This window comes from Mytilus californianus, unplaced genomic scaffold, assembly GCF_021869535.1.
Source record: "Mytilus californianus isolate M0D057914Y unplaced genomic scaffold, xbMytCali1.0.p SCAF_2, whole genome shotgun sequence".
Classification (NCBI taxonomy): Eukaryota; Metazoa; Mollusca; class Bivalvia; order Mytilida; family Mytilidae; genus Mytilus; species Mytilus californianus.
In genome coordinates this window covers 46,253,954-46,276,699 of record NW_026262668.1, presented here as the reverse complement: position 1 = coordinate 46,276,699, position 22,746 = coordinate 46,253,954, and the positions used below count along the sequence as shown (strand labels likewise).

General features: G+C 31.6%; 1 protein-coding gene and 1 long non-coding RNA gene across 2 annotated transcripts; both read right to left on the bottom strand.

Moving 5' to 3' along the window:
* Positions 1 to 3,437: 3,437 nt before the first annotated feature.
* LOC127729883 (perlwapin-like protein) lies at positions 3,438 to 11,742 on the bottom strand. Its single transcript, XM_052237820.1, has 4 exons — positions 11,605 to 11,742; positions 7,113 to 7,215; positions 5,493 to 5,561; positions 3,438 to 3,673 (listed from the first exon to the last, which is right to left on the bottom strand). The coding sequence occupies exons 1-4, from the start codon at positions 11,668 to 11,670 to the stop codon at positions 3,531 to 3,533; spliced, it is 381 nt and encodes a 126-aa protein (XP_052093780.1). The 5' UTR covers positions 11,671 to 11,742; the 3' UTR covers positions 3,438 to 3,530.
* A 1,790-nt stretch (positions 11,743 to 13,532) lies between these two features.
* LOC127729888 (uncharacterized) lies at positions 13,533 to 21,866 on the bottom strand. The gene is made up of 2 exons (XR_007994880.1): positions 21,627 to 21,866; positions 13,533 to 13,852 (listed from the first exon to the last, which is right to left on the bottom strand). It is a non-coding gene; the product is annotated as an uncharacterized LOC127729888 (long non-coding RNA).
* Between the last annotated feature and the right edge of the window lie 880 nt (positions 21,867 to 22,746).

The window sequence follows — 22,746 nt, the reverse complement described above, 5'->3', positions numbered from 1 at the left end:
TTGGGATTATTTCTCAAATGATTCTCCTATACGTTCGAAATTTAACTGGTTCTCCTTTATCATGTTTATAGCTGACAGGATTTATTAAGAATTCAATTTATCATGATTTCCTGGATAGAGGATTGCTGCTCACAAGGAAGCTATTAAACCAAGAGTTCCAAGTGATGAAGTTGAAATCATCAATTTTAAAATTTTACGGAAGCCATCACGAGTTTGATGACCGTTTTGGAATATCTATGTCATAGACGTCGACGAACATATTCCAATCGTCGTAACCACTATCCCGTCCTCTTTTTTTATCGAATGTGACATACCTATTATTAATTACATAAGCAAGATGACGGGTGCCACATCTGAAGGAAGATCTGCTTACCCTTCCGGATCAGCTAAGAATACCCCGAATTTTAATGGGGTTTGTGTTGTTTAGTCTTTAGTTTACTATGTTGTGTTTTTTATTCTGTTGTTTGTTTTTTAGTCTTTTGTTTGCTATGGTGTTGTCTGGTGTTGTCTGTTTATTTTTGACGTATGCCGCTCTTTTAAAGTCAAATAAAGAAATAACAAGACATGGCAGTAATCACACACACACTGAAATGTAAAATTCAACAACTAGATCTGTTAAAATGTGTGGTAAAACATATTAAAATGTGATTCTTTATAGTGTTTTATGCTAAACCAGTTGCACCCAGCTGTTCGCGTAAACATTAAAGCGGTCTACATTTTCCATAATGTCTATGAATGGACTGATGATTATCCGAATAAAAAGATTTTGTAAGAGGGGACCAAAACTGTCATTATCCTACGTTGTCCTTTTTACTTATTTAGTGATAAGACATCTTCTTTAAGGCGGGACATGAAATAAAAGAAATACAGTATTATTTTCCTTTCTTATCAAGAAGTCGTTGAATGAAGTCTGCTGCATACAAATAATAAACAAGTTTGAGCTTTCTAAAAAGCTGTGGACTGCTTCGCTTTATCCTAATTTAAGGTAATACTATAGCACACACGCAAAATTGCAGGCATTTAGAGCGTGGTTGAAAGTATGTAAACTGTTGTAGGATGAATTTTGTAAAAGATTTCATGACTGGAGAATTTCAGGAAAGGTATCAAAAGTATCTTAAACATGAACTGATGTCAATATAACATTTGGAAATTTTTCACCAGTTAAAAATATTAGATGTAAATCTAAAGAATGTCAACGCAAAGGTCAACTATTTGTAGTAACATTAACGCACAACTTTTAGGAGGCGAGTTGCTTTGTCAACGGTCATGCTTTTGTTTCGTTGTGCAGAAGACATTATAATCGATATGTTAACCTTTTCAATTTCAGTCACTCAAAACGGATTCCACTAATGAAATCAGATTATTATGTGATATTTGCAAATAAGATTAGAATTATGAAGAGCCAAAATAAAATACTCTTAACCATATTAGAATCAAAATAATTCATGCATTCCATAGATTTGTTTTCATTTCCACATGGCCTGGGTCGTTATATTGGAATTTTATCCCGAGTGTAAGCAAATTTTCAACAAATCTATGGCTTGCATGAATTATTTCTTAAATAAAACATGATTGCATACGGTTCCAGGGGTCCCAAAAAATCGATCCAGGGACCGAAGGAATGTTTGATACCGGTTCCTGTAGTTCAGGTACCCAAAACATTGTATGTAATCAAATTAGGAATTAAGGGTTGTTTGCAAATTTACCAAAATTCTGTGTAATTTTAAACAAACAGTCCTAAACGGAAGTCTTGTCTATGACTTAAAAGTCCGTCCGATGACGGAAACAATATCCGGACGCCTTTATTTTCATTTTGCTCCCAAAATAACCCAAACGAAATAATCATAAGCGAGGATGACAAATGCGACTATGCATGGTACCTACAGGACACAGAGGCATGATGATTAATTTACTGTGGAAGGAAGAGAAGCGACACACAAAATGAGGTCTTCTCATTTAATAGTATAGATGTATGCATGTGGTTGTTGATTTAGTATTGGAAATGTGGTATTTTTAGATATTGATTGATATAAAATGGATGTCTTAGACTTGGAATATCAATGTTTAAAATTGAGAATGGAAATGGGGAATGTGTCAAAGAGACAACAACCCGACCAAAGAGCAGAAAACAGACGAAGGCCACCGATGGGTATTCAACACAGTGAGAAAATCCCGCACCGAGATGCTTCAGCTGGCCCCTAAAACGTGTACTAGTTCAGTGAAAATGGTCGTCATACTAAACTCCAAAACATATAAATGAACTAAAATTAAAAATCATACAAGACTAACAAAGGCCAGAGGCTCCTGACTTGGGACTGGCGCAAAAATGCGGCTGGGTTAAACATGTTTAGTGAGATCTCAACCCTCCTCCTATACCTCTAGCCAATGTAGAAAAAACAAACACACAGCAATTGTATATATATAAAAATGAACTTTTCTGAAATTTTAAACTGGCTGTTCAGCGTTTAGTTGCCATTTAGCTTGCAATGCGAAGCAATAACATAAATGATTGTAAACAGCAATAAATATTTAGTTTCATTGAAAATGATGTTGTTCTACTTTAAGAGTGTGCGTTGTACACCCATGCTTTTAAAATTTTGTCCACTTTACTTGTTGAAAATTAAAACATTTACAAATAGACACGACTCTGGAGGTGTGCCTCTCGGGAAGTATGCCTAGATTGGCAGAAGTTATAAAATACAGATAATGCATTTTTGTAAACATTGTATAGGAACATTGTTTAGCAAAAAAATCGTCCATATTGCAGATTAACAAAGCAAATAAACACGTATTGATAATTGATATTTCAATATTGAATTTCAGTGTGCAATGTATACATAATAAAAAAAACATGAATTAATGACAGTTGATCGGAACTGAAATACACATAGTTAATTTTCCGGCATTTGATGTCTTATCCTGAGACGAGAAAAGTCTGTAATTCTTTATCTCAGTTAAGCCAATAGCTGTTACTGTATCTCAGCCGCATAATAAAGCAACCAATCAGAATCTATATTTGATAAGTAATTATTTCAAGATGGCGTGTATATCGACTGAAATTAATAGCTCCGCACCGTGATGCGAAAGAAACACGTCTTTTGGTGTCAATCTGGCAAATTCTGGCAACAACAGTTGTGAGCACTGAATTGGGTAAAACGATGGCAATTTCGTTGCGTTGATTCTCAACCCCTACTATAAATTGGTATCTAGGCCAACCTAGTTAACATTGACATCTTATATGTGTTCGAGTCAAACAAATAAAGGGGAAAGGAAACAAGTCTACAACTTTGATTCTTCAAATGTTTGTTTTCGAGCATAATTGACAAGGAATATGTTTTCGAAATATAAACATGATGTTTATTATTAAATTAGGTATCATTTGCTTTTGTTGTATAATTATTCATAAAAATGACTACTGTATATCAAATAAAACAAACTTAACTGAATCTTTTTTATTTCACAAATGACAAACAGTGATTTACTGGTTACAAAATTAAAATTGATTAATAGAAGTATAATTTTACAATGAACTAACTTTTGATAGGATAAAGAACCTTAACAATTTGTTTTCGGACTTCTCGGCATTTCCCATAACAACACTTTTCATGTCCCTCACAACTTCTATCCACTGTACATTGTTTTCCACGTTTACCATAGGAAGCACGGCAAGACCCTGCAAAATATACCAAGTAACATATGAGGCCTAAATTAACATTAAAACAAACGAACTTATTGATCGACAATTATCATGAAATAAGATAGAACTCCTCTGTATCAACAGTCTGAGTTTTGCTGCATTTAAAAGACTACATTTATGTATACCTCCTTGGTTTTTCTGTTGTCTGAAACAAAAAGCTCTTTACATAATATATATATTTCTTTTGACAGACCTATCATCTTATGTCTGATTTTCAACATTAAGAACCATATTTTCAACTGGAATATAAAAATTTCATACCATATAATGAGTCTGGTTATAATGTTTTGGGGAATTGTAAATCCTGATTTATTACCATTGTACAAGATGAAAAATGTGAATAAACATCAGAAAGTTCCATGAATGCAGAAACTATGATAAAATAACGCGAAACTGTCCAAAATAGGAGGTATACATCTTAAATGTGTGTGCAATCACTATGGAATGTTTGGATGATTTTAAAGGAATTCCTTTTTCCATTTGAGAAACAAATGAAACAAGTTAGGTAGCCTTAATGAATTTCGGAACGAAAGACGGAATGACTGACGGAATCGAGTTGTTACTAGACCTGATCTCGATACAGGCCACACAGGTACATTAACGAAATAGAAAACTTACAGAAATTTATATTCAGAGTAAGATTTGTTAATGATAAAGGTAATCGAGTATGAGTTAATACATGATTTTATTTTATCTATCAACAATATAGCCAAGAAATGTTTTTATATATAGTTTGGATATCTTTGATGAGTTTTAAAATTCACAAGCCATTTATTAGTGAAACAATTAATGTAGTTATTTATTACAGCAGGTACATAGCTTATATATTCATGTAATACTACAAGACCACAATTTATGTTTCGCACCACTCCAAGAAAAGCTTTACATATATGATTTACATACTTGGGTTTCAAAATAATCGAATTGTGTTGCAGATTAAGTAATTATAGAATAAGAAATACTTGTTAAGTAGTGAATTAATTGATTATTATAATAGTAAGGATATGTTGTATGATTGCCAATGAGACAACTATCCAGTTCAAATAAAGCGGATGTAAGAAATTATAGGCAACCGTACGGCCTTCAACAATGAGAAAAACCAGACCGTATAATCGGCTGTAAAAGGCCCCGACATGAAAAATATGAAACAAAAAAAATAATGTATTTTCCTCAGGCATATATCTGATTCATTGTCCGGGCTTAGTTTAATTTTTATCCTTTTTGGTTTTATCAGTTTTTCAACCTTTTTATTAAGTTTTGAATTTTTAGATATCATGTCCTCGAGAATCATTAAATAGAAACTAATTGAAGAAAATGTGCATCTGGTGCAACATAATTTGTACCATGTATGTTTTTACAATATGGTCATCGATTGATAATAGTTTTTGACGGAAGTAGATAATACATTTCTGAATGGAAAATAAGGAGACCCAACGAGGCGTTTGTAACCACTAGATCAGTATCGTGTAACTGAATATGAGTCGTTGCAAAATCGAAATTCTTTATTTACTGTCGTTTTATACCAGAATAAGTATAAAATATCTTTAAAAATCAATAGAATATGAAAGAAATGATAAGTTTATTCCTATTAAGACCACATAAGAGATTTTTTTCAAGAAATCTAGGACTTACAACAATAATTAAAAACAAGATAGTGCATGTAATTATGTTATGGTATGACTCGTCCATGAAACCCGTACATTGTAGTTGTGAACATATAGAAACTTTAAAGGTCAAATCTATAATTGAATACAATTTTAATGTTTTCTAATAAATTGGTATTAAAGAAACAAACCTAAGTGTTTTCCATTAACTGTCACTGCTGCACATCGCTTATTGCAACCATGGACACAGCATCGATAACCTTAAAAACAAACCAGTTGAACATTACATTTCTATACATATATGTGACTAATTTTGCAATTAATTTATCAATTTACTTCTTACTTTTAGTTTTAATGGTAAACATGTATCTAAGATACCAGGCTGATAATTTAGTCTTAGATGCATGATTTTTTTTTATTAGTTGTTAGTGGCTTTGAACTAGCTGTCAGTAACTCTCAGATCTGTACTTAGTGTATTTTTGTTGTTTTGATGTACAAGTACCCGGCCACGTCCACTTGTATTTGTAGTATTTGTATTTTTATCCATCTGATGAGTTAAGCCTCTTTCAACTGATTTTTATAGTTCGTTCTTATGTTGTACTGTTACACCACTGTCCCAGATTAGGGGAGGGTTGGGATCCCGCTAACATGTTTAACCCCGCCACATTCTGTATATATGTGCCTGTCCCAAGTCAGGAGCCTGTAATTCAGTGGTTGTCGTTTGTTTATGTGTTACATATTTGTTTTTCGTTCATTTTTTGTACATAAATTAGGCCGTTAGTTTTCTCGTTTGAATTTTTTTACATTGTCATTTCAGGGCCTTTTATAGCTGACTGTGCGGTATGTGCTTTGCTCATTGTTGAAGGCCGTACGGTGACCTATAGTTGTTAATTTCTGTGTCATTTGGTCTCTTGTGGAGAGTTGTCTCATTTGGCAATCATACCACATCTTCTTTTTTATATTATAATTAAGAACGACAGACTTGCATTTTATCTACAGAAGGCCAATGACGCTAGAATAGAAATGTAAGACGGCAAATATTCTATGTTAGTATAAACGTGTAAAGACCTTGAGTTTGCAAATTTTGAAAAAAAAAAATTGTATACAATATTTCTTATATTTAGAAATTTGTATTGTATTTACCTTTCTTACACATAACGTAAAAGAATCAAATACAGATGTTTAGCAATGAGAAAATTGTTTGAGAAAGTATTTCCGTACATTTAATACAATGTAAGTATTTATGGCAGTTTGATAATGTTTTTGAAAACGCTTTTTCGTACATGAACTAAGTTTATATGAAACTAGGATATGTTGAAGCTAAACGAACTTACATGTACCTACGTAAAAGTAAAATCGCACAGAGAATTCAGGCGAAAAAATTAAATGTCGATATCATACTTGTTCTCTGTCTTCTGTATACTTACATACCCCAATCAACACAAGGTTAACCGCATGACATTAAAAAAAACGTGCTATTGAATCGGGGATACCATCTTTTTTTTACCGCGTGCTTTGTTCGTATGCAATATGTTTTGAACGTAACAACATTTGGTTTGTCTGTAATACGGATATTATTGAGTTAAATGGGTTTTTGGGGTACCTATTTTATCAACTACTGTCTATGCATCGTTTTCTTCATTTATCAAGATTACTGAAATTTTGAATGAGTAATCACAAAAATAATTTAAGATCGTGTCATAACACCGTGCCTGTCCCGTATCATGAACATTGGCATTTATTGATGTTGAATTGTCTTTTCTAGTGATGTAACTTACACACAAATTATTTATTACTAATTGAAAACTTACCTGATGGGCATTGTTTTTGTTCAAGACAATGGAAATCAAAATCGATAACACATGCTGTAAAAATGTCAAATTTTGGACAAGTGCCTAGGCCTTTACTGTTCACCTAATAAAAAAAATAATAATCATAGTGATGCTGTTTCTAATGATGATGATGATGATCAAATATAATATTTACTGATAATTTGCTTCTATATTTGAATTTTTTTTTAACTGGTACATATTCAGACAAATAAGAAGACAAGTAAAGGTGCAATAGAAATATTAAAAGGACAAATTGCTTAGCAATAAACAACAGAAAATGAAAAGAAACCCAACTAATGTTCCACACAGAACTACAAAATTGGAAACGTGGATGAAATAAAATCTGGAAAAGAGATAGGGCCATTGACACTGAATTATTTCTGCAGAATGTTTGTTTTTCTAAAATACTCTCAATATAACAATATCATAGCTTCGTGTGTGCAATTTTAAGGATTATCTTTTAAAAGCTCTAAATTATTGTTTTGAAATTTTTTGGGATATTGTTAGTAGTTATAAAAAATGTTTTAGAAAAACATTTGTAACCAAAACAAAAATTTTATTGGAATCAAAAATATATATAATTGTCTTTCATACAAAATATTTCATTTTGGTAAAAATACCCATCGATGCAAAATTTTACAAAACCAAGAAAAAAACGCATCCAACTGTCGTAAACAACAATATGTAGCGCTGGATAACTCACTTAAGAAAAATTTTCTGATTAAAATCCTGTGCGTTAAACAAATACATAGGTTGATCGTTCCTATTACTCTGACTTGACTGTTAGTGTTGCTCTCCACCTATTGCAATTTATTCAAAATTCTGACCAAATTGCAATTTGTTTTATAAAACCAAACTGTTCAACTGGTCAGATATTTAATGAACAAACTGCTGTAGAAAACCCCAATAAAGTCGTGAAAGTGCAAGGTGATAAAATAAAGCAAACATACAATCCTATAAGACTTTAATTCAACTTCAATGATATATGAAAAATCAGTCTAACTATTTGTATACAAATTTTATTGTAATTGTCATGCTAAAGGTGATAGGTAGTAATTTTAAATTGCTATAAAAATGTCAAAACTAAGCTTTCATACAATTTTTCTTTGGAAAGTCTTCTATATTCATAAGAACCAGACATCATTTGAATTAAAACATCTTATATTCAGTAAAATATATGTGAACTTACAATACGTTGTTAATAAGTTTCCATGGGAGATAACCTAAAATCTTATTCTTTTGAATATAGAAGACTTTTCGAAAGAAAAATTGATTATCTCCCATGGAAACTTCATAACAACGTATTGTAATTTATAAATTATAAAACAAATTGTAATTTGGTCAGAATTTTGAAAAGTTGCAATAGGTGGAGAGCAACACTTACAGTCAAGTCACAGTAAGGTATTTCAGAGCATATTGTTCTTTTCTATTACAAATAATTTCTCTAAAAATAACTATATTATAGCAAACAGTCATTTCATATAATCGCAAGTTGCGAATGGAAACAAACTCTGCGATATTCAAAATAACTTTCATGGGATGGAGACCTTTTGAAGGTATCTTAGGACTAACATATGTCCTATGATTGTCTAAAGACATCTAAACGTGTTTTAGAACAGGTCCAAAGATTTATCGTTAAGTAAGGACAAAAATGTGCATGCATTAAGAAAGTTTCAGCAAAATCATAGAACTAATTCCTTTATGGACAAAGTGATATATTTAAAACCTCTTTCATTTGCTAATGAACCTTTTCCTTGCTTGTATGGTGTTATTGGATGAGATATTATATGAAAAATAAGCAAAGATGTCGGCGGAATCCTAAGCCTCACCTTCAATTGCTGTTGCCAATGTAAAAGAGAGGCGAAAGATACAAAAGGGAACTGCCCTAATCTATCTATCAATTCATTAATCAGTTAAATACGGCAGAATTCTAATTTTTCTTCTGATGATTTTTCCTGATAATCAAGAAACTTCTGTTCAAGTTTTGAAACTATCACTGAATGTTTGACGAAGTTCTTGATATGACCCCAAAGCTTATGCAAATGTTAAATATCAGATTAGTAAAATCGAAATCTTTTCCTCTTATTTCTAATCATAACAGCCTCGATATTTTTTTTAAACACAACTTTTCTTTATGTGATTGGACTTCAAATATCATGTTATATTATAAACCTCCAACTATTCAAGTTTTTAATAATAATCATAGAAGCCAGATCATTTGATTTCACATTCAGATACATTGATGATGTTTTTTTCCATTAACAATCCAAACTTTTCTGATTGGTTTCCATTAATATATCCCCCAGAACTAGAAATTAAAGAAACAATAGACACGGCTTCCTCCGTCTCATTTTTAGACTTAAACATCGAATTTGACATAAGCGGTCATCTTAGTACTAGAATCTATGACAAACGAGACGATTTTGTACTGACGTTGTTTATTATCTTAATCACATGTTATAGTGTTCTTTTGTTTGTCTTTGTAAATTATTAACCTTTACCGTTTAGTCTATTTTCGGTAATATCCTTTTGGCGTGGCTCGGTATTTGTACATCCCGCCATTTTGTTGTTATGCTGTGGTTGTTTTTTGTATTCTTGTCTTTCATTTTTGCTTTCTTGTTTTGTTTATATGCCATTTTGTTTTTCTTTGTTGACATATTTGTTTGTTTTTATAGTGATCAAGATTATAACACAATGTTCACTGTTGTACCCCTATTTTTGACATTTTTACCTATTAAGTCTGTTTGTTTTGTTCACACATTATTGTCAATATAATGGAATTTTATGCGACTGTCATGCAAGTGAGAGGTTTAGAGATAGCTTTAACACCAGGTTTAATCCACAATTTTCTACATAAGAAATGCCTGTACCAAGTCAGGAATATGACATTTGTTTTCCATTCGTTTGATGTATTTAAGCTTTTGATTTTGCCTTTTGATAAGAGACTTCCCGTTTTCTTGGAGTTCGGTTTTTTAGTTATTTTACTTTTTATCAGAATATTACATGAGTGTTTTCGTATCAGATGTTTTATCAGTCCCATGTCATGATACTCAACCTTAGAGCCGAATGCTAATAATACATCATATACTTCCAATAAAAAAATATAGTATTTTATAAAAATGTTTTACTTAAAAAATATCAATCTCAACAAAACAAAACAATTTATACTGGTAGTCAATAATATAGGCAGTTGAACATATTATAATATATATAAGAAATATTTAAATATAGAATATTCAACCGTTCATATATTTTCTAGTGATTTTACACAGCTGTTTTTGTACTTATACAAAATAGTATCAAATAATTTAGACAGATCTTAATTTCTTAAGCACTGTCAGTTTTGCTTCACTTTCGTAGAGCATAACAAAGATTGAAAATTTTAAAAACAATGCATGTATTGTATAATTTGTTTTGCATTTATTTATATAATATATTTTCTTGTTTTATAATATGTTTCTGTCATTCTCCTGTGTTTTTTCCCATTGAAAAAAGTAAAATATTAAAAATACGGAACTCCAAGGAAAAGTCAAAACGGATAGTCCCTTATCAAATTGCAAAATCTAAAGCTCAAACACATCAAACGAATGGAAAACACTGTAATATTACTGATTTGGACCAGGCATTTTCTTGTGAAGAAAATGATGGATTAAACCTGGTTTTATAGCTAGCTGAAAATTTCACTTGTATGACAGTCGCATAGAATTCCCAATGACGGTGTATATTTTCGAAAATTAGCTGACTGACGACGAATTGAAATCCGATACTAACCGACTAATCTACGAAAGATGTGAAATTAACGTAGATTAAGTGCCAATAATCTACTGTAGAATAATTAGTTACTGACGCAATGATTATGATAAATCAATGTACAAAATGTATTCATGACGAATAACTTTTCTTTAATTGTTCCGTCTGCGTTTTATTTTAATAATACATATACTATCTGCATTGTATTATTGTTATTATTATCATACAAATTTTTGTATTCCTACACTTTTGACGCAAGAAATTTATGAAGTGTTTTTCCCCTTTAATATGACCATTATACTAGTATAACATGTAAAGAAAATGGAATCAATTAATTTATCGTAGAAAAAAAAAAATCTTAAATGGTACATGAATATAACTTAGGACAGCTCTCATAATACCCGACTATTGCTATATTACAGATGCTATGATCCATGGAAGTCTTGAAGTCTTTCAATAACGGAATCTTCAATGCATTCCTGACCCGTTTAAGCTTATATTTTGAAAAGTAATGAACTACAATAATGTATTGCGTAAGATTTTCTAATAACGCGTTATACAAGAACAATTTACCTTTTCCTGTTTGGTCTGACCTTATTTTTTTATTATTTTTATTTTTCATGTGATCTTGTATCTTGTACACGTCTACCCTATATCCTATCATTTCAAGTAAAATACAAGCGATTCTGGAAGAAATTTTAACTATCATAACTAAAAATACCTCTTTAAAAGCAACAAATCCCAGAAACAAGATGAAGTATACGTTCATTTGTACCATAGTTGTCATCGCTATGCTGATGTATAAAATAACATATAAATGCAGCAGCTATTTATACTTGTCTTGAAAAGGATGTTTTTGACCTGAAAAATAATCCCGGATAAAATTAAAATTTCCTTATGCATACTTACATTAAAAATTCAATTTTTTTTTACAAATAAACAAACGCGATGATGTACTTAATTACTATGTTGTCAGAGACATGTGAACTATCAATAAATTAAACAAACCACAACACATAATTAGACAAATAATGCGGTTGATTTGGGAAGAGGTACAGTTGTTACCTGGAGCTTGCATAAAATCTGATGTAAGAAAGGTCATTGTTCGCCTGTACCAAGTCAGAAATATGACAGTTGTTTTCCATTCGTTTGATGTGTTTGAGCTTTTGATTTTGCCATTTGGAAAGGGACTTTCCGTTTTGAATTTCCCTTGGAGTTCGGTATTTTTGTTATTTTACTTTTAACTTCTTTGTTTATATAAACACGGCACATATATTGAAGTATTTTAGATATGAATTTTTTTTTCAAATCTGTTTACAATATTACACATCTGAAACTCTTAAAAGAAATCTAGTTATTGACTCCAAACGTTCAAACATAATTGTTTTCCTCCTCAAAATGAATAGTTCCAGAAGACAGAATCATATGTTGTATGAATATGTATTCTACAATGTTGTGCATTAAATTCTAAATAGAAATGTGCGGTAAATTTACATCAATCAGGTGTCTTAATGTGGCAATTATTGAATGACAAATTGCATAAATTCTTTCGATTATTTATTGACATTTCACGTAACACTGCAAAAAGGTTTAGAAATAAAATTTTATTTTCAATTGCGCAAAATCCGCATTGCTTGTGTGTTTTGATGTACATGTACTGGTTTCGTGTCAGGGTGAATACCTCATATCTTGTGTCTTAAAATCATATGTCTAATTATGTCAATTATGTGTTGTGGGGTTTAATTTATTGATATTTCACATGACCGTCACAACATAGTTCATTTTACTGTTTAGTTAATTGTGAAATTTGGTTGACGTAACAGTTTATAGGGAAATGTAAATATTATCCGGGATTATATTTCAGGTCAAAACATCTATCTATTTGTATCAAGTAGAAATTGCTGTTGCATTTCAATATTATTTTAGATATCAGCAAAATGATGACAGCTGTGGTACAAATGAAAGTATATTTCATCTTGTTTCTGGGATTTGTTGCTTTTATAGAGGTATTTTTAGTTATGATAGTTAAAGTTGTTTCTTCTGGAATCGGATGCATTTTATGGATATGACAGGACATAGGGTAGACCTGTACAAAATACAAGATCAAATAAATAACAAAAAACAAAAAAAAACAAGGCCATACCAAACAGGAACAGGGAAGTTGTTTTTATAATACGCGTTTTTTGGACAATCTTAAGCAATGCATGTTTGTAGTTCATTACTATTTAAGAATCGACTGAAGCAAGAAACGAATGCAGAGAAGGACTTTATGACTTTCATGGAATACAGCATCAATAAGATAGTAATATTCGGGTTGTATGAGGGCTGTCTTAAGTTATATTCATGTTCTATTTAAAACCTATTCTTTTTCTACGTTAACATTACGGATTCCATTTTTTCATGTTATACTAGTATAATTATTATATTGAAGAAAAACACTTTATGGATATCGTGCGTCAAAAGCGTAAGAATACAAACAATTTACAAGACAATAATAACAATAATACAGTGCAGATAATACATGTAATAACAAAAATAAAAAGTGCAGGGAACAATTTTGAAAAGTTATTCGTCATGAACTAAGCAAAGATATTATTTAAGAATTGTAGGTTCATATTATTCATTGTAAAATAAACAACAACAACTTGATTAGTTTTTGGCTGCTTATTTGTCATGACAATTTAATTTTCTTCAAACAAATAACACAAAATCAAACACTCATGGGTGTACCAGTCAGTGTATAACAATTGTCTCTGCTGGGTCACCAAAGCAGTGAATTTCGATAAATCCGCCATCTCCATAATCAATAAAGTCCAAACAAGTTCTGCCATGACGATTTTTTGATGATCTTCTTATGTACATGGATAGAATTTCCAAAATATTAATGAAAACTGCAACCTGTAAAATAAATTCAGAAACAGCAGAAATATGTTTAAAGGGAGGGATGGGAGGGTTTTTCCGTCCAACTCCTGAATGATTTTTCAACAACTTACAATATGGTACATTGAAACTGTCTTTTTATGTCTATTCGAATTTGAAAGCAAGAAACTCGTGCTAACATTGAGCGCGAAACCTAACGGCGTTGTGTAAATTGTAGACATTGTTTGTATAATTTTACCTGAACATAATTAATGATAGCAATGTGTAAAAATTAAGCTTGCTTAAGATTTGACAAGTAATACAATAAATAAATTTAATTAATAAATGATTAAATTGTATTATTGTATATAATTGATGTGTGTAAAAGATATTGTGTAATGCTTGTTATACGGAAATACGTTTGCTTTATTTGATTACGAATAAACAATGAATATCAAACTAAGCAAAGATATTATTTAAGAATTGTAGGTTCATTTATTCATTGTAAAATAAACAACAACAACTTGATTAGTTTTTGGCTGCTTATTTGTCATGACAATTTAATTTTCCTCAAACAAATAACACAAATTGTCAACAGTTTACAGCAAGTTGACTATCAAACACTGACGGGTGTTCCAGTCAGTGTATAACAATTGTCTCTGCTGGGTCACCAAAGCAGTGAATTTCGACAAATCCGCCAAATTAACATGATGGTATTAAACAATATCATGTTAATCAGCCAAACAATTTATCGACTAAACAAATAAAAATTCATTTTTCAACGATAATAATGATATTCATCATCAACACATAATTCAAATCATCACAACTTCCTCAACACCAAAATTCATGATAAACATTCAAATGGGTAAACGTGTTTACTTGGAGATTTTAAAAACTGCAGTAATGCTTCTTGTAATGTATTAGCAAAAATGTCATTTCCTAAAAATGATAGATGCACATTATCATCTTTAAACAGAGCTGTATGTACATCATTAAAATCTGGATGTGTAACGAAATATGCACCATTCTTTAACATGTAATATCTTAAACCCCTGTTTACTCGTTTTCTAGTTTTTTCCATAGCAACAGGATTATTTGAATAACGCCATGAGCGTCGTGGTAAAATACTTGAAAAAACCACCATAGAGCCTGGAAGCATTTTGCTGATAGTATAAATAGCAAATTTTAAATGAAATAATAATTGACTACATGAGACTAGTCCAATGTCATTTCCACCACAATGTATAAGTATCATTTTTGGAACACCAAAACGATTGATTAATGCATGCACCAACATACAAGTGACTGCCAGTGCATACCTGGCATTCCAACCCATATACTGAAAGACCTTAACTTTCAAATCCCAAATTTTGTCCTGTAAATCTTGAAATAGTATGGGCTTCAGCTTTTGCAATTATAGAAGATCCCAGAATCCATATGCTTCTAGTCAATGGAATTTCGGAAAAAAACAATAATATCACACTATGCAACAAACTCATAGAGATGTATCAATTCGGATATATCTTTTAAAATTGAGAATGGAAATGGGGAATGTGTCAAAGAGACAACAACCCGACCAATGTATGTTTGAGACTTCCATCTGCCCATTAACATGATATCGTCATCAGATTTCCCCTTTTCAGCTGCATTTGTTGCGGCTCCAATTCTAAAAGAATGAGTGTTGTACTCATTTTCATTTAGGCCAATGAACTAAAGTGCAGAGTTTAAAACCTTACAAGCTTAATTTCTTGTTATTTTTTTATGATTAAAATGACAAAATAAAAACCCTGCAATATGAGGTCGAACTGTCATATGATTTGCCATAATTGTATACACAGAAACAGCATTGTCACTTTTCGACACAATTAGCTTAGTATTACGCCCATTTTGATCAGTTTTTGAAGAATTAATCATCATTTTTATGCTTTCATCATTTTTATTCATAATTATATCATCAATTTTTAGAACGTGGTTGCCTGTACCAGACTTAACAGTTTCACCAATTCTCAAAAATGCAAAAATAACTGAAAAAAGTTTGGTCTCATATATAGAAGAACAGATGTTTGGTAAAACTGTAGCTCATTCATCAATTATTTTAATAGTAATTGGTTTGCGAATGTCAAAACTTTTATACGTTTTTGTCATTCCACCCAATAGCTTTTTTATGACAAAAGTATCAGTAGTATCAGTTACATTACTTATTTTCATTGCAGCTAGATACGACTTAGCTGTGTTTGGTGAGTACGATTCTGTTGCTAAATACACGATGGAATTAATCAAGTCGGTTAAAGGAACAGGCCAAGAATGTTCTAGTTGAAATTTTATTCTGAATAACTCAAATAAATTAATTGCATTGTCATAAACATTCCAAGTATTTTCAGACAACGAACTTTGTATTAGATTTGAAAATTCAATCTTAAAAGGTTCCAAAATTCCATAGGTATTGAGGTTGGAAATGCTGCCTCTGGTGCCATATCTTTGAATTTCTGAAACTGACCACGAGACAGTGCATCAGCAATACAATTATTAATAGAAGAAATATGAAAAGCTTTAATATGAAAACTTCCTATCATTGACCAATAGACTAAATCGCAAAATGTGCAATACTCTCAGATTTGATGTCTTACTGTTCAAAACTGCAACTGCAGCTAAGTTATCGATATGAAATGCAATTCTCTTTTTCTTAAACAAGTTGTACCAAAGATATATCGCCAAAGCAATTGGTATTATTTCAAGGAAAGTAATATCTTGTAAAATTTCTGTGTGATGCTATTCTTCAGGCCATTGCAAATAAGACCATTTTCCAATTAAATAGCAACCACAGCCTTTCCCCACGCCACCGGCACTATCAGTGAATAACTGAATATCAAAGTTTGACAACCATTTATCAATTAATATAAATGAGGTTCCATTGAAATTTTCATAAACATTTTCCATGTCATTAAATCATTAAACATTTCTTTTGTTACTCTAATAAAACACTGTGTCTAAACTACCCCGGCACAAAATGTTTGGACTCGATGGTATCTAATATCCGGCACGGTGACGGAACATCAATAGACAGAGAAAAGGCAGTTTTCTGTTTATTTATTTGTTATTTTTATGATATCAAAGAATATATATACATATATAACTATTTTCTATTGAGAGATGTAATATTTTCTACAACCGTTCTAGATTAACGGAGAAATAAGTAAATATGCACGTCAAAATGACGAATTGAGTGAACCTTGCCTCGAATTTGTTTAATTTCTCCTTAAATTGTTCACATGGTACGGAAAGAAAGGTACGGAAAGAAAGATATTGACATGGAGATTGCAAAACTAGTCATTTTGAGCACCTCAATCCTTGTTTTTCTGCGTATGGAACGAATGAAATAGGTCATGTCAAAATGGAAGCACCCGGTTTTGTCAATGTTGTTTACTACACAATGACCCGGTTTTGTCTATGTATAGAACCCGGTTTTGTTTATTTTATTAAAAGCAACGTTAACACTGGTACCCTGAAACAAAAAATAAATTAACAAATGGCTGAACATGTGGGTTTTCAAACCAGATACCTCAATAAAGCGTGTGGCCAAGTTTAATTAAATTGTTAAAGAGGAGAAGATTTTTGTAAGATAATTGGCAAAAACGCAAAGAAATGGCAAAAATCGTAATTAAAGGTCAATAATTCTTACAAGGATATCGACAAAGTCGACTTATTCGTATATATTGTCTTGCTGGTCATTTTTGCTATATAACTTTTATATATTTCAAGATAATAGACAGAAATGGAAAAAAAAGGAGAAATTTGTCATTCAAGGACATTAACTTTTATAAGAATTCGTGTGAGAGTTGATGTGTATGGACAAAAGGTAGAGCTCAACATTATGAACATATCTGCCCCTGTTAAATTTTCTCTATCTATAGCTGTTTTCAAATAATGACAAAACTTGCATCCCCCATGTTCTATTTTAAGCCATGTCGGCCATCTTTGATGACAAGCGGGGTCATCAAAAACTTTTTAAACTAGATACCCCAATGATGATGAAAAAGAGTTAAACATAATTTCGTTAGACCTTTTAAAACCGACATAAGATTGTGGATAAGGTTTGTTGAATGTATTGTAGCCCAGTAATTTCAGAGGAGAAAATTATGTAAAAAATTAACGGAAGACGACGGACGACGGGGGCCAAGTGATGAAAAAGCTCACTTTTCCCTTGAGGTCAGGTGAGCTAAAACCAACCAAGAATTCCAAACAAGATTGCACCGTTCTTGAATTAAAAAAAAAGTCTAACAATTCATAGTTAAGGCTTGCACGAACGATATAAACTAATCAGACATGGCAAAACAACTTCAATTGCGTTTTTTTTTTAACAAAAATAAATACTACGTATTATTTGTACAAGAGTGACTATACGCACTGACATATAGCGACTGCAGCAATGATCGTTATCGAATTTATTTTGAAGGTCTGCAAGATAAATATTTTAATAAAAGTATCTCATAAAATTAACATTGTTCATGGAACAAAAAAGTCAAGGTCTGATGAAACCTGCCAGACGGACATGAACACATAACAATCATTAAAACCAACCAAAAAAAAACCTTAACATTCACCGATTAATCAAGAAAATAAGTTCAAGGTCACTTAAATAGTCATGTGCGCCATACGAGCAAATATAGCTGACCTATTACTTATGGTATTAGAGATATGGATTTGAACACGAAATGTTAACCTTGATCATAGATATCAACCATTATCAGCTATTCATTTTGTTAGGAAATCGCTGAACCATGAAAATGAGGTCAAGGGAAATGGACATATGACAGATAGAAACATCGTTACATAAAAGATCTGTGTGCGAGGTTCTGTATGTTGCAGTCAGACCTTCTAACTTTTGACATATGAAGCTTCATACAAATAGTTCAAGCCGCCACGAATTTGCATCGCTTGGTCTCGCATTCCGACTATTCCAAAATATCAATGTGAATTTTTAGAATAAACATGATAATCCTACTCACATACATCCAATTTCGCGGGTGTCCCTGCTTTCTTATTTCTTATAAAATTTTAAGTTGGTATACGATTTAGTTATAAAACATCAGTGGCGAATCCAGGCGGCGTAAAGGTCACACGCTCCCCACCCCCACCTTTGATGGCCCAAAAAATATTAAATCTTTTTTTTACGATTTTTTTTAGCATAATTCGTCCAAAACATTGTTCGCTTAGCTACGCTCTGCGGTATGTAAGCTGTTTGAATTACGCCAACTTTGAAAAAAACCTGAATCCGTCCCTATATATTGTCAATAATATATTGACCAAGGTCAATGTACGATAATCATAACACAATGGAGAGATAACAGAACCGTTTATTTATACAACTATTAATAAAATAATCATTATTGCATTTTCTCGATGGCCTGAGACTATTATACTAATTTATACTTAGTATTATAGTTACAATTAGGGATAGATAGATTTGATTTTTAATGCATGATTATTGTAATCCTTTTCTCACCATAAACATTCATTTTCTATGGCGATTCTGCAAGCATATATACTTTTGTCTGATTATCATGCCTTATAATGAACATTTAGCCTTAAGAAGATTTATTTTAAACGATCATAGGAAATATTACACCCCTAGGTAGATTGGATTACTTATAAAGATAACCATCCTGTTGTGCAAGAAAATCACATATCAAATGTGCGTCCTTCAATTTTTAAGACCATAAACTCTAATTTTAAGTTTAAACACTAAAATTTACATAATTCATATAAAAAAAAACGTATAGAGAGCTTAAACCTCAATTTGCGGTTAAACCTTCATTTCTATCTATTTCGCAGTTAGAGTATTTTTTTTTAAATGCAAAGCAAAATTATAATTATTTTTGTTTCAATAATGTAGGAATTCAAGTGATTACAAATTCAAATAAATAATAAGTTGTCCTCTGTAAGAAATAGTTTTCCAACCAGCCACCAACCTCCTTTAAATTACTGAAATTCAATTATATTATGCGATTATGCATTTTTTTATCTTTGACAAAACCGGGTTCTGCCTTGTGAAATCTAGGACAAAACCGGGTTGTACACATTGATAAAACCGGGTGCTTCCATTTTGACATGACCCATTTCTTTCGTTCCATACGCAGAAATACAAATATTGAGGTGCTCAAAGTGACTAGTTTTGCAATCTCCATGTCAATATCTTTCTTTCCGTAAATTTCTTTCCGTACCATGTGAACAATTTAAGGAGAAATTAAACAAATTCGAGGCAAGGTTTACTCAATTCGTCATTTTGACGTGCATTTTTACTTATTTCTCCGTTAATCTAGAATGGTTGTAGAAAATATTACATCTCACAATAGAAAATAGTTATATATGTATAAATATTCTTCGATATCATAACAATAACAAATAAATAAACAGAAAACTACCTTTTCTCTGTCTATTGATGTTCCGTCACCGTGCCGGATATTAGATACCATCGAGTCCAAACATTTTTTGCCGGGGTAGTTTAGACACAGTGTAAAATGACGCGACTTTTATGCTTTTGATGTAGCCATATAAAACCATCTACTAAAAGCCCTTCCTGATGGAATTGATCTTGTACAAAAGGCAAGCATGCTACATAATGACTGCAATTGTTTTAGAGTTACCTTTTTAGGAAATGCAACTGCTTTTATTTGCAATAATAACTCTTTTAACTTATTTTCAGGAATCTCAATAGTCATTTCTATTGTATTTATTGTCAAGTCCAAATACTCCAATACATAACTTGGACCTTCAGTCTTTTCATCTGCAATTGGTTCATTTAATAACGAATATTGTGAGGATATGAAGCAGGTGGTCTAAATTGCAATCTTGGCGGTTGAGAAAATGGTCTTATTTGATTTACTATAGGTTGCCTTGGAGTGTTATTTCTAATATTGAAATGTTGATTATTTTGCACGTTTTTAGCATATACACATAAAGCTGAAGGGTGCATCCCATTACATCTCAAACACGCATGTTTATATGTGCAATTCATTCGAAAGCACCCCTTTTTAAAGTTATAGTCATAACAACAACTTTGTAACATTTCAGATGGAGGGGATTGTCCTCCATAAGCACCTTTTGCAATGAAGCGAAACCATAAATTGCCATCAATTTGTGACAAAGTTTTTGTAGAATTCTGAGCAATCCTCTAAATTGTTGGTTATATTGATACACTCTTTCATATGGGGCATCAGTTACTGCACCTCTTATTAAAGCTATATATGAAATAAATCACTTGCTAGCAACGGATGCCTTTGAATGACTATTTTTGCAAAATTTATAAATGCGTTTGTCCATGCCTTTATGTTATCAATATGTTTCACTCTTAAATTTCTATTTTCTGTGTTTACTATTATAGCTCCATCCAATACCGCAAGCTCATTTACCTTGGATTAATTTGGAACATTAAAGTTCTGATGTAATAAAAGTGCCAAATTGACATATTGTAAAGCCCAATTTTTCTCTTTCAAGCCTTGATAAACAAATAAGTCAATCTCATTGTTTAAAGGTACAAGTAAAGGATCATTGTTATAATTACATGAAATAGAAGAAGTTTCTTGCATAAAGTCCTCATCATTTATAACATTGTTATCAGCCTGTACACTGACATTACATGTAACTATTTGTTGCCCTTGATCTAGTATTGGTGCTTGTGGAACTACTTCCGGTTCAATTTGCGGTACATCTGCTTCCTGTCAAGCCTGTAGGGGTTGATTTCTTTGTTCTCTGTTTTCTCGGACCGGGTTTCTCCGAACTTGTCCCCTTCCAACGCCACCATACGGATTTTGTTGCCTTGCCCGTCCTATCCCACGACCTCTAGGCATCTTATAAATGTGAATTTTTTTTTCCGTCCAACACCTGGATGATTTTTCAACAACTAACAATATGGTACATTGAAACTGTCTTTTTATGTCTATTCGAATTTAAAAGCAAGATACTCGTGCTGACATTGAGCGCGAAACCTAACGGCCTTGTGTAAATTGTAGACATTGTTTGTATAATTTTTACCTGAACATAATTAATGATAGTAATGTGTAAAAATTAAGCTTGCTTAAGATTTGACAAGTAATACAATACATGAATTTAATAAATAAATGATTAAATTGTATTTATTGATTTATCAGATACAAACTTCGAATAGTTCGAAATACTAGGGATTTCCTATCCCAGAAATAGATTACCTTAGTTGTATTTGGCAAAATCTTTCAGCATTTTAAATTCTCAATGTTATCTATCTTCCTACTTTATTTGGCATTTTAATTTTTTATGATTCCAGCGTCACTGATGAGTCTTTTATAGCCGAAACGCACGTCTGGCGTGCAAACTTATTTATAAGCCTAGTATGATTGATGAGTTTTTACAGTATACTTATAGCCTTAATTCTGCATTGATTCAATATCTTACGCAGATTTGTATGTTCATAACGTTATTGCATGGCAATTCGTCGTCACTCAGCAAATTCCTGTAAATACACACCAATGTTGCGTTTTCAATGGAGAAAAAGCAGGAGGATGAAAGATACATATTAGTAAACAGGAAAAATATATGTTATAATGTAAAACAAATGATACAATAATGCAATGTTGAAATTTTTAAACTTTGTTATGCTCTACGACAGTGCAGCAAAATTTATGTTGGACCGTTAGAGAATAAGTTCAGTTATAGACATGTGAATGTTAATTTCACAGGAATACATTTAAAGCACAATAAAAATTTCATATGCAGCAACTGACAGATATCAAAAGGACAATTTTTGTATATATATATATTTCAATTTATATTAAGATATAATACGGGGTAAACATGGTTAAGTTAATAAGACATCAATAACGTCATTAAGTTTTATGAAACTTGGATAAACGCTTATGATTAAGAAATAACATCTGAACAAATTTTTATTTTCATTTTCATTTTTTTTCTGATAGTTTCTGAAAATTTCTCCCGTATTTAAATTTTTAATTGACTGATAAATGGATTC